General features: G+C 45.7%; 1 protein-coding gene across 1 annotated transcript in view; it reads right to left on the bottom strand.

Moving 5' to 3' along the window:
- LOC144165776 (signal recognition particle subunit SRP54) overlaps positions 1-13,048 on the bottom strand; it is a 60,470-nt gene that overhangs the window by 22,491 nt on the left and 24,931 nt on the right. Inside the window, exon 7 of the mRNA XM_077695546.1 lies at positions 2,390-2,449. Within this exon, the coding sequence (XP_077551672.1) occupies positions 2,390-2,449 (60 nt within the window). The remainder of the gene's footprint in view (positions 1-2,389; positions 2,450-13,048) is intronic.

Here is a 13,048-nt window from a genome sequence, read left to right on the forward strand (position 1 = left end):
ATGAAATCACTGAATGAATTGATGAGCGAATGAAGGAATGAACCACAAGAGGTGAGGCACTACCAGTAAGCTTAAGTTCCCTCCCGCTAAGCCTGTTAGTGAAGACTCCAAACAGCTGGCTAATGCCCCTATCCTCATCGCACAAAGCGACTATAAGGGCAGGGAAAACAGAGAAACTGCAGTACTTCTTAGGGCTTCTCAAGGAGCTAACATGATATTACTTCTCTGTAGAAGAGAGCGTGAAAGCTCCAAGTGTCCGTTCATTGCTCCTACTGACCCCACACTTCAGCAAAGAACTTACTCAATCACAAATCCAATTCAATAACCGAAGGAGAAGCCCCAGCTGACTGAACAAATTACTGTTCCAAATCACTGCCCATCGACGAACTAGACTTTAAGCTCTTTTGAGCCTTTCCATTTGGTGTAATACATACCGCATTTACTCGCATAATGAACCCTCCCCCCACTTTTCTTGTTGAGAATTGACTTTTTTGTCACTGAATAAAAAATGCGGCGGTGATATGTTTTTATTTTAAGCATGGCAGCTGATGCTGTAGGCGATCGCAGTAACTTGCTACAGTGCTACAGTACGCGCAGAATTGCTAAAAATGCATTCCAAGAAAAACAAATCTCATCAGTAGCCGGAGACGTGAGCGCGAATGCCGTGGCTTAGAATTTAAAAATTGCGCGTTTGCGGTGCGCCACCTGTTGAATGCAAAACAAACCTTGCGCCATAAAAACGTTGCAGCGCGCGAACAAAGCACTAAACGTACTCCGCACTCCTCTGCTCTTGCTGTTACGCGACTTTGCTGACTTCGCCATTACGCTCCGTGGTTTTGTTGTTCAGCTGTGTTCCAACCTTTTTTGTGGTCCTGCTGCGCAGCGTTTTAAACTACAGTGGTAAAGCATGTGTTGCACATGAAAATGGCGCAGCTGTGTGGCCTTTCAGTGTTGACCCAGTGCGTGTAGGCTACGGGCGAAAACGAGAGGTTTTCGGGCGGTGAACAGGGGTCGTCGTGTGTTTCGTGGGCCCAAAGGAAATTTGCGGTGTCATAAAAGAAATTTTGGAGTGCCTTGACGGCACGGAAGACGGTGCCGACAACAAAAGTGCGGCCGCAAGCGACTTCAGTGAGGAGGGAAGCTCCATGGCGAAGGGGGACGATGGCGAGTTGCAAATAAAATATAAATTTCATTACGTAATCACCTACGTGTTTTTACGAAAATGGTAAGGCTCTGACAGCGCTTCTCCTAGCAACTTTATTGTACGAAATTTCAACTTTTAAAAATCTCTTGCAATTTTCTTCCCGCATAATGAACCCTCCCCCCAAATTCATGCCGAATTTTCTGGAAAAAAAAAGTGGGTTCATTACGCGAGTAAATACGGTAATCAACAGCATTTCTCACTATTTTCACTCTTTTATTTCCCAAATTTGCACTGTGAATTTTGATCACATTTATACAGTGTAGCTAACAAAAACGAAATTTATTAAGGGGTCACATGGGTCTTTGATCAAAAACTTTATTTTTACAGTTATGATGATGAAACTTTGGGGGCATATGTAGTTTTTCATTCTGATCGTAGATGTGAAATTTGTTTTTTTTTAGTAAAACGACAACATTCAAATTTATTGGGATTTCTGTATTGGATTTTCTGGCAGCTTTTGGAAAAATACCGCTGGAGGGATGCAGCTGAACCAGGTGCTAGTGAACTGTGCACAAATCAAGGAGTGCAATAAGACTAACATTGTTATTCTATCTGGTCTGGACCAGAAGTTACGACCGTTTGACGTCTGGGCTGGGAAGGTGGCAACCAAAAAAACCAATTTTGCCTTCCCAGCCCAGACGTCAAACGGTCGTAACTTCTGGTCCAGACCAGATAGAATAACAATGTTAGTCTTATTGCACTCCTTGATTTGTGCACAGTTCACTAGCACCTGGTTCAGCTGCATCCCTCCAGCAGTATTTTTACAAAAGCTGTCAGAAAATCAAATACAGAAATCCAAATAAATTTGAATGTTGTCGTTTTACTAAAAAAAAACAAATTTCACATCTACGATCAGAATGAAAAACTACATATGCCCCCAAAGTTTCATCATCATAACTGTAAAAATAAAGTTTTTGGTCAAAGACCCATGTGCACCCCCCCCCCCCCCCCCCGCCCCCCTAAGCACACCACTCACTTTTTTTAAAAGTATTTTCCTCTCGCCAGTAATTCAAATTCTTCAGGTCTCACACACCGAAACTACACATTGGCCACGACACGTGCCGTAGTAAAAAACACCGGGTTAATTCTGACCACCTGGGACTCTACAATGCGTTGTAACCTTGGCATGTGGGCCTGTTTTTTTTCTTCAGTCCGGTAGGAGGACCCCCCACTGAGTGAGCTTACCTGAGATTCGCAGGCTTGACCAATAGAGGCGTCCATGACGAAAATGATGTTGTCTGGGTTCTGCGAGGGGACACAAGAAAAAAACAAACAGGTGTCACAACAACGGGACGAAACCCATCGTGTCTTGCAAACAGTACCCCCAACCCAAAACTGGAAAAAAACGAAACAAAATGAAAAGGTGCAGGAGGACACTTGTTCACCGTATTTTCCGGTCTATAAGTTGCACCCCCCTCAAAACGGCAGTTTTTCCGGGGAAAAATGTGTATAACTCACACCGGTGTATAAGACGCACGGTGTACAAAACGCACTGGTGTACAAAGTGCACTTGTTAGTCGGATAAACCTATAGAGGATCAGTTCGTTAGAAAGTGCGGCGAAAGTACATGGTTGCGGCGGCCGCCGCCTCTGAATGCATCTTCCGGTAAGCAGTGCTAGACACGCGCATCTACCGTCCAAAGTCTAGACAGAACTAACTTCTCAAGAATGGTTCATTGATACACCCAGATGGCATGTACTTAACGACGGCGTTTAGGCAAAACCATCGAAGCCGTCTTCCTCCGACTCGCTAACAAATAATTCATTCATTTAGACCACAGCGCTGTGTGTCCCATCGTGCGCTGACATCCCGCAGCACACAGGCACCTTTTCGAGCGTGGACAACGCGCGGCCGCCAGGTACCAGATTTATTCTTTACGCAAGTCGCACCAACGAAAATTTCAGAAAAAAAGCGCGACTTATACACCGGAAAATAGGGTAATTTTTTTCAAGCTGCTTGTGCACAGCTTTTATCACACCGGCCCTTGCCATGTGATAAACACGTCTCGTCCGGTGTGTTGTGTCGTCGGCTGCACTCACAACTACAGAAACCCGTCAAGGGCTCCTAAGCCAATTCATTTCTGTCCGGTTCCATCACAACAGCAGTTTCTGCACCCCAATGAGAAGAGCGACACCACGATACAATTGGCTCGATGAGAGGGGGACAAACGCACATGTTTTACTGCAGTGTAGTCAAGGAAAAAAACACTGTGGGAGTTTACAAGTTTTTTTTTTTCATAACCGAAAAATTCATAACCAGAATTACATTTTTTTTTTCAAATCTTGTGCCTTCTGTTCCCCAGTACTGATGGCACAGGAGCCTGGGAGCAGATGCCGCACTTTTGCGTCTGTCTCTTGCGTTTCGTCAACAATCGGAGGAATGCAACTGCCACAGCCCTTCTCCCATTTTGTAGAAGAAAAAAGCTGGCACCTGAAGAGTGCTAAGCGCATTAAACAATGTAACTGCACATGGCAACGATGCGCGCGCTACAAAAGGACTTTCCCTACGTGGCCGTGCCGTCGGAAGACGACGACGAAAGGTTTGATGATGATTGCTACTGTGCGTACAGTCGAACTGCGTTATAACGCAGTAGTATCGGGACAGCAAATTAGTTCGTTATAATCGATATTTGATATAACAGTACAGGTGAAAATCAGCTATAACAATTCGACGATCTGGCTCGCGCAAATACACTTGATACAAAAATTCATTTTTTTTTTGTCTTTGAACCCGCTATACACAAGGTAACCCTTACCTTTCTCCTGGCTGCATTTCGAGTTCAGTGAACCGGAACATAAGTGCAATTACCACAGAACAGCGTTCACTTGACAAAGCAGGACTGCGTCCTTATTTATTTGATGAAGGATGTGACCTTCGTCTGGTGGATACTCACAGCACTGAGCAGGATGGAGTTTTTCATAGTGTCCCCAAACAAAGGGGCCTTTATACTTCTGCAGTTTACGACTACTGGGATTTTTCAAAGTACCTTCTCAGCCTCCTGGTCTAATATTTCTTCGTTATATCCGACATCGCGCGGTTATCACGATTTCAGTTTCATTACGAAAGAGTAAGTGCCGTTGAAATAGAGCGTGAGCAACCAAAGTTCGTATTTAGTTCGCTATAGCCAATAATTCGCCATATCAGTGTTCGTTGTAACGATGTTCAACTGTACTACATTAATGGTCTTTGCTTCTTTCCAGTGCCATCCAAAACGGCTCTGCAATGCTTGGTCCGGCTGTTCCCTCTCTCCTGGAACCCACTGTCCGTGAGGGAAGCTATATGTCGACCCCCAGCTCGGCGGTTTCTCCAGCCTTGCACTGGTAGTGCAAGCTGCGCCAATTTACTTTGTGTGTGTGCGTGCGCGCGTTTCCCTAGCACCAGATATTCCCTAGCACCTGGGTACCAGCTCACAAGAGGAATGCAAAAGGCAGAGGCAAGCTAACTTAAGGGGGCAGACTGGTCTTAGAGCTATTTTTTTTATTTACCAACGAATTTTAATGAAACTGCACTGCGTTATAGAGTTTTTTGAGCTGATTTCAAATCTGTCATTAGATTTTTTGTAAGTTGAATATATTTTGAGTTAATTAATGATTAATTGCCATTATTTTGGGTCAGTTACAAAATAACCACTCCATACAGAATGGCAATTACCATGTGGCTAGGCAGACAAATGACTAAAGAATACAACATTGGAAGAACTTTTTTGATTCAGCTATTCTTGGTTGTTTTACAACACAATGAACTTCGCTTCTCCCGCACTCTGCCAGAAATGGCTCGCAGGTGGTGCCAATTGAACCCAATAATAATTTTCCAAAGCCTCCATTTGAAAAATTTGTTTCCAACATTGTATTCTCCATACATTTCGGTATCAGAAGCAAAAAGAATTAAAGTTGTACCTGCTCCGGGTGCCAAGATATCGGAGGATGAAATGCTAGCTTTGCATTGCAAGAAAAGTGCCATTTCACCATCGAATTCTGCGCTAACTGAGCTGTAGAGTTCACTTTAAAACGCTATTATAATGTAATAACAACAAAATATGGTGCCTTTTGATGAGGAAATTTACAGACGGATAGAAAAATGGCCGTGGAGGCCAAAAATGCCATTTTTGAGAAAACGCTTTTTTTGACCCGTTTTTCGGCCCCAAAGACCCAACTGCCCCCTTAAGGGGGGCAACTGGTCTTAAAACTTGTCAGTCTCGCTGCTTCTTTCCCCGCTGATTTCAAATATGCAATTATTTTTCCAGTTGGTCAATTAGTAACCAAGATAATTAGAGATAATTAGACATTTTTTGGTGAAACAATAGACAAAGCAGTGTTGGTCATAATAACACTGCAATCTTTACGTTTTCCAATACCAAGAACGCCATTAATTCCAATATTCAAAGCAGTTTTTTGATGCATCGGTTGGAACCCATTTTACAGCTCAGTAAACTTCGGTGCTTGAAATGGGCACTCAGAACGGTTTCTTGCCTCTGGTGCCACCAAAGTTTAATGTGCTTTACTGTAAAATTAGTTCCAAGCGATGCACGAAAAAACTGCTTTGATTATGGGAATTAACGGGGTTCATACTATTGAAAAACATAAAGGTTACAGTTTTATGAGCAAACCTGCTTCGTCTATTGTTTCACCAAAAATGACTAATTATCTTGGAAACTAATTGACCACCAGAAAAAATATTGGCATATTTGAAATCAGTCGGAAAAAAGCAGCAAGAGTTACACGTTTCGCAGAGTTTACTTGAAAATTAAAAGAAGTTGTTTTAAGACCAGTGTGCACCCTTAACGACTTCTCAGGGAGTGTTTCAGGGGCAGAAAAAATAAGGGTCTTAGAGAACTGTGCACCAATTGTAGATATAAATTTTGCTCCCACGCAGGACCACTATTTTAGAAATTATCGAAATATTTGAATCTAATTCTGTGTCAGCCTCTAGAAAAGAAAAAAAGGAAAAAACCTCCGCAGAGCTGCAGCTGAACAAGGCGCCAGCGAACAATGCACAGCTCAGTGATCACAATGCGACTACCAGCGTCCCTCTACCTGTGAGGGAGAAACAGTTACTAGAGGTGTGCGCAGGCTTGGGTCTACCCAAAAGGCCAAGCAGTGGGGTTCGGGTAAAGTTCATCCCATTTCACAGGCGCTAGACCTCGATACACACACGTGTAACGCTTCCGCATGCCTACACAGAAAACTACAATGAGAGCCATCTGCAACTGCATTTCTCGGGACGAACTGAGAAACGCAGCACTTCGAGATGCAAACAAAATGAATGCCAAACCAGCGCGCCTTGTTTCCGGCTCTAAGATACCACGAAATAATTATCGAAGGCGGACGTTCCTAAAGCCGTGGCAAACTTTTTTCGCAGCAATTCGAAAACACTTTCTGCGTATAGTCCATCTGTGTGCGCACATGAACAAAAAATTCTAAAATATATTTTTGTGTGTATCTAACTGATTCTCGTCGTATTCTTCCACCAACAACTTTTAAATATTATCGTTACATAATTGGTCTGCTCATCACAGGAATATAAATATTTTTTAAACACAAAAAGTATCCTTTCATAATACTTTTTTGTGCTACCACAACCATGCCAGGCCTACTGCGATAAGGACGGATGCAGGCCTAAATTTCAGGCCTGTGCACAGCCTTTAAAGTTATGACTGTTTGAATATCAGGTGGAAGACAAACAAAAAAAATTTTCCTTAATTAGTATTTTTTTTTTTTTTTTTCAAGCGTGAAAGTCAAACACTTAGAACTTTTGCTCGGATGCAAGTAGAATGACGGTGTTAACCAAACACGTGTGCGGACAGCGATATGTTTCTGCACTTACTTTTTCCCTCTACAAAATTTCCCCCTACCAGAGAGAGAAAATGGGTGTGAACACGCGTCGTGCTTGGCCCTCAAGTCTTATTGCAATCCCTGAATTGTGCACAATTCCCTGCTGCCCTCTTCAGCTGCAGCTGTGTATCTGTGTTTCCTTTTTTTTTCAAGCAGCAGACACAGAAAGTAAATACACATGAAGTCCCAAAACAGGTTTTCTACACTTAAAGAGGCTGTGCAGACAAAATACAAGTTTGCTCCATTCGAAAGATTGACTCATGCTGACAGCACCTTTAACAAACACTTCGCTCAAATAAGCTACATAATTAGGAAAAGAGTGAATGGCCATGCGACACACTCGCTCATTTCCCGCAACAGAACCTAGATATCACATGTGCCCAGTTGTGCAATTGACTGAGGCCGGCAAAAGCAAACGCAAATTACGCAGGGCTTATAAGCTTGCCTATATGCTTGTTTTACCTGCAGAGCACTCCACTGCTGTGAAGTTGTCTTAAAGGAGCCATGAAGAGAAAACACAAGTTTGGTTCATTCGAAAGATTGCCTCGTTAGAACCATAACGACACCACTTATAACGCAAACTTCGCTCAAATAAGCTACATAATTAGGAAAAAAGGAAATGACCATGCGACCCACCAGCTCATTTTCCGCAACAGAACCTGTGATGTCACTTGGGAATGCTCTGCGATTGGCGGAGGCCGGCAAAAGCAAACGCATGTTAGGCAGGGCTTACAGCTTGCATAGCAAGCTAAATGCCCGTGAAACATACTGCACATTCTTTTTATGACAAAGAACGGTGGAGTAAACGGTTAAAGGTCTGAACGAACACGCAAGCGTGTGCGCCAATGCGTACGAAACTAGACGCCGGCCGAGCTCGACATCTCGCCCTCGCGCAGACGAATTTTCGGGTTCGAGGCTCTTCGGGGCCAACGAATCGTTCCAGCACGTACAGCCGCGACCTTGCTTGGTATCTTAATCCCTTGACAGGAGGTTGGCCGTCATATCGCCAACCGGCAAATGTAAAAATAGAAACGAGGGGAGTAAGGAACAGCAAGAAGCGACGAGATAGTGCCAGTCGTTGCATAAGTTTCGAATGGTGTTGGCTTGCTGCTGTCGTTACGAGCTCGTTTCCAGTTTACAACCGCTGAAAACTTCAGTTTGTTCGAGCACTTTACAATGAAATTTCGTTGCTGCGTTTTGAAATGCCCATGTAGTACGGGCAAATCGTCGAGGAAGTGCGACATCCCCGCCGGTGAGGAGATCTCCTTTCATGTGCTGCCCAACGACGAACCTCGGCGAAGCAAGTGGCTACGTTTTGTGAACTTTGCAAACGGAGGAGAAAGAGAGCTAAAGGAAGTACGAGCGTGCTCGCTTCATTTCCGAGGAAGTGATTACGGCAGGGACCCTTACGTTAGCTCACTCCTGGGACATGCTGGCGCTCGTCGCCGACTTCGTCAAATCGCTCTGACCTTGGGAAAAAAAAATGCCGTAAACACCGCGCATTGACGCTCGTATCTTTCTGGTCGAAGCAGAGAGCTCGCGCGAACGGCTTTCCATACACGACACCGGCCAACTGGCATAAGTGATACTGCTACTGAAATTGAACTATTATTAACCGTAATCAAAATACGGCACATACGTACCAGTCTATATTCGTCCGTCGCGACGGGGCTGACGAGGCAGCGGTGCCGACGGCTGGGCGTTCGTCTGTTGTGGCTATCGTGGAATGGTCGCTTTCCCGTCCACCGCGTATCCCACAACTCTTGCCGCTCGTGCACTTAGAAGCATTGAGCGTTCAAGTGGTGTGAGGTTGTTAAATGCAAGCCCGAGCTCCTCGGCGAGAGTTTTGTTCTCCGGATCAGGCGATTCCATGACTAGGGCTGCGGGTGCACTAGGTTTTACTAGTATTTTTAAAATGGCCGCCGTATCGATCGACTCCCGCGTGTGGGTGCTATATGGAGTCGACATACTAAGTATCTGTTTCATGGACCGGCTCTATGACGCCATTGTACACGTCATGGAATGTTCAATTTTAGCGGGAGATTTAAAATTTTGGCTTAAATTGCCTTATTTCTCAGTGAATAAAGCATCATTTGCTTCTGGGAAAGCGCTTGGGGTACTATAAAACACCTAATCTTTTGAATAAAACAAACTTTTGTTTTCTCTTCATGGCTCCTTTAATGGAGCCATGAAGAGAAAATACAACTTCGTTTAATTTGAAAGAACTAGGATTCAGCACGGCCTCCGCGATCGGCTGCCGGCGGCGCGCCGTTGCTCCGGCCGTCGCAATCGCCCAGAGAGAGTGTAATTCCGAAGAGGCCGTTTCGCCGTTTTCCGCCGCACCACGGCGCGCGGAGCCGATGGTTGAAACGAAAGCCGGGTATGCTGCAACGCTTCTCGAAATGGCGTTTCGTCAACTTTCGCGCTTCGTATCGCAATAAAAAGAAAGCATAGCTGATGTTATGGATGCAAAGCGACTCATAGAACCTGATAATAATTAATTTATTTCACCTACGATTGCAGCTATGCGACTTCTTTAACATGTGCCGCATGACGCCTTCGACACGCGGACAATATTCCCTACTGCCAATGAAAAATTTCTGGTGCTTAAATAACATTCGGTTAGCTAAAAGGTGATTATTTTTCAGGTATTTCTTATCCAGGCTTACGTACTATATATAATCTGCATGGTCAATGCAGTTCAGTAGAGCGCGGGGCGCGATCGCGTCATACGCACGACGGATGGCTGTGCTCTTATCTGGCCTTTGAATTAATGCCTGTTGGGTGGAAGCACCCGTCATATTTTTAGGATTAACACGTTTAAAGGGGTCCTGAAATGCCTTCCGCCGATGCATGGATGTACATGTAACCAAATAAAGCAATGTATTAGCAATCTCCTCCTGCAAGAATTTTGTTAAAGCGATGAGTATTAGCTGAGAAATCGTAAATCAAAAACCGCGAATTATCGTCGCGCCGTATTTCCTCCTCCTTTCAACTGTTTCTTCGCTGTTGGCCTCCCCTCCCATGATGCTCCGCTCCTCAGCGGTGACGTACTTCCGCTATTGCGCTCCCACAGACTGCCGTCTGCTACGGGCCAGCTCTTTCGGCTTTTTCATCTCTGTAGACACCATGGACACAGGCTGGAAAAGCGAACGAATGACCTGGCCGCATGTGTGCGGCCTGGCCTTGCCCTTTCGCGGTGTACGTAGCTGCAGGGGTGCAGTTGGTATCGGCGGTGAACTCGCAGCCGCGTGGGGAGAATCGTGCGCTCGTTCCCTTTGGTGCACCGCGCAGTGTTTATCCAAAAAGCGCGGTCTCAGATGTGGCCCCGCTGGTGCCGGGTGTTATTTTGCGGTGGTTGTAATTCCTACTACCTGCGGCATGTGAAAAAAGACATTTTCAACCGACACAGAACCCGTGCACAAAACGCGCCGGATCGGATCGCTTTATCAGCGGCGATGAACGTGAAGGCGAAGAGCAAACCAACGCTGCACTCGATCAGCGAGAACCCGTGTTCTGACAAGCTGCACCCATGTGTTGCATTCAACACTGACGGGAAAGCGTTTGTTTGCACTTGTTTGGATAGTCGTAAGATGTCCAAACACTCCGGCACTCCGCTAGCAGATCAGCCGGCGAGACATTTCGGAAAACATTTGACAGATGGCGCCGTATGCATTAGTGTGTCGCTACGCCAAACTGATGAGACGCTCTACTAAAACTCCCATCGCGGTGTCGCGTAGCGGGACGCAAAAATTTAGCGTTTAGCGTATGCAAAGGCCACAAACGCTGTACTAAAACTCTATTAGCAGCAAAATAGCATGCGTATGTGAAACCGCTTGCGTTTACAAAGCTGCACGCCGAGCGCGTACGTTTCAAACCTAGTGACATCGTTTAAATACACTGGCAAGCACAGTGTAACGTAGTCAGATATCAACCGTATGCTCAGGCGACAAGCAAGAGCTTGTTTTATGTGGGGCGGAGATTGCGCATAAAGGCACGTTCGCACTTGCGACGAAAGAGAGTGAGAGCGGCAGGAATTCCGTCGCTTTGTCGCGCGACGATCGTTTTTGTCGAATGGTCGGGACAAATTTTGGTTGCGCGACAGAATTCCCGTCGCTTTCGCTCGCTTTCGTCGCAAGCGGGAATGGAAAGTTCTGCCGCTGCCGTCTGCTACGCAGCTCGGAGGTAACCGCGCGATCTGCTCGGGCCGGATGAACGCGCACGCTCCCGCACGGCAGCGCCCCAAGCGGCAGACGGCCGCGTACATCGCTCCCGGCGCCCGCCTGGAGCCCGCCCTCGGCACACTAGCCAGTATATTTCAGGCACTATAATGGAGGAAAGATTTTTTGCTTCCGATGAACCTAGTTCTTTGCCCCTGTGTTTTTAAATACGTGAAGTGGTTAGCACGTCGTCCTCACGCAGCTCTGTATCGTCGTAGCATCGCTGATTGTCCGAACGAAGCTTGCAGCTAAGCCAATGCAGCGACCGAAGCTGTGTGTGTGTGTGTGTGCATCGCCTCCTGTGTGTTGTGGACGCGTTCGTTTCGCGATGAAATGCAACATTGTACTTCTGCGGGTGGATAGTGCTTCCCATGGTCTGGATTATCTTTCTCGAACGACGTACCACTCAACCTCGCATGGGGTATGTGCAGTGTGCCTGGCTAAAAGCCTTCTCGCTTGCGCGCCAGAATTGTGACTTGCTGCTCGTCCCCGCAAACCGGGTGTGAGGTGAGTGCCGAATTTACGACGGGCAGGAGGAGGCAACTCATCGTCTGTCAATCGCGGTTCAGACTTGCAACGCATGTTGTGACGTTGCGTTCGTTCGAAACGCATCTCTGGATTGTTTTGAAGTTGAATAAAATGTACGCGTCAAACCCGGGCATTCGGCTCAGGGCGTTCTCTGCGATTGCACCAAAGAAGTGCCACGGGACTTTCTTTATGGTACGTACTCACGTAAGATAAAATCCACGTCGTGTTATGGCCGTGTTGCATTCAATACAAACGGTTAAGCGTTTGTTTACACTTGTTTCGTTTGTCGTAAAATGTCAAAGCACTCCGGCACTCCGCTGGCAGATCAGCCGGCGAGCCGACGCTGAGCAGACGACTCATCTCTTTGCCGGAAGTGCGTGAAAAAGCCGCCCAATAGCAGGATGTCTAGCTCATGACGAACATCTGGGAATCGATGATGTAGACATGTGAAGATGGCGGCGTCCAAAAACACGAAGGAAAGGGTGAGAAAAAAGCGACAAACTTTGCAACAAAAGTGTGAGCTTTCCGCTGCGCGTAAAAGAGTAATACTTGGCACAGGTGACGTTGGCGACCCAATCTAGCGATTGCGCTAGTTCATTTAGTGTGCTCAAAATGCCTTTCAGGGCCCCTTTAAAGAGTATTACGTTGAGCGATAGCCTCAATAATATGGCAATCTGTTCTACACATGTGTGTTAAGCAAGTTACAGTTTCAATTTCAGTCGCAACAAATAAAACAACTTGAAGTCAGATGCGCCCCGATTTCATTGTATTCTTAAACGTATTTCGACCACAGGCAAGCCCAATTTCCCTATTTCGGACCCAAGACCGAAGCCTATCCATGTGTAAAGCAATGATGACATGTTTCGTGTTTGCTTTGGACATATGCAGCTGTTTTCAGAGGCCCGTGCTTCCACACGAAAATATGCGAGCCTTGTTCGTATGAAAAAAAAAAGGTGGCGACAACAGTGTTTGCAAAATCATTTTAGTGTGAGAGCGCACAACCTGCATAAAACTCCTTGTAAGATTTTCTGCGTTTTAGGCGGCAACCGAATGCTTGTAATGCACGCTTACTTTATATAGTGACAGTGTGTCTTTCGTTTAGAAAAAACTGCATAAAGAAGGAATAACACCATCGTAAACGGCGGCTCTTTGTTAGCTGAGTTGCACGCCGCAAAAAGCGAATATAAACTGAAATCTTGTAAATTAAAAAAAAGGCATGTGTAAAAGAATATAATCAATAGGCTGCATAACAGGTGTTCCTTGGA

The sequence above is a fragment of the Haemaphysalis longicornis genome, unplaced genomic scaffold, assembly GCF_048455015.1.
Source record: "Haemaphysalis longicornis isolate Haplotype H1 unplaced genomic scaffold, Haemaphysalis longicornis Haplotype H1 scaffold_15, whole genome shotgun sequence".
In the NCBI taxonomy this organism is placed as follows: domain Eukaryota; kingdom Metazoa; phylum Arthropoda; class Arachnida; order Ixodida; family Ixodidae; genus Haemaphysalis; species Haemaphysalis longicornis.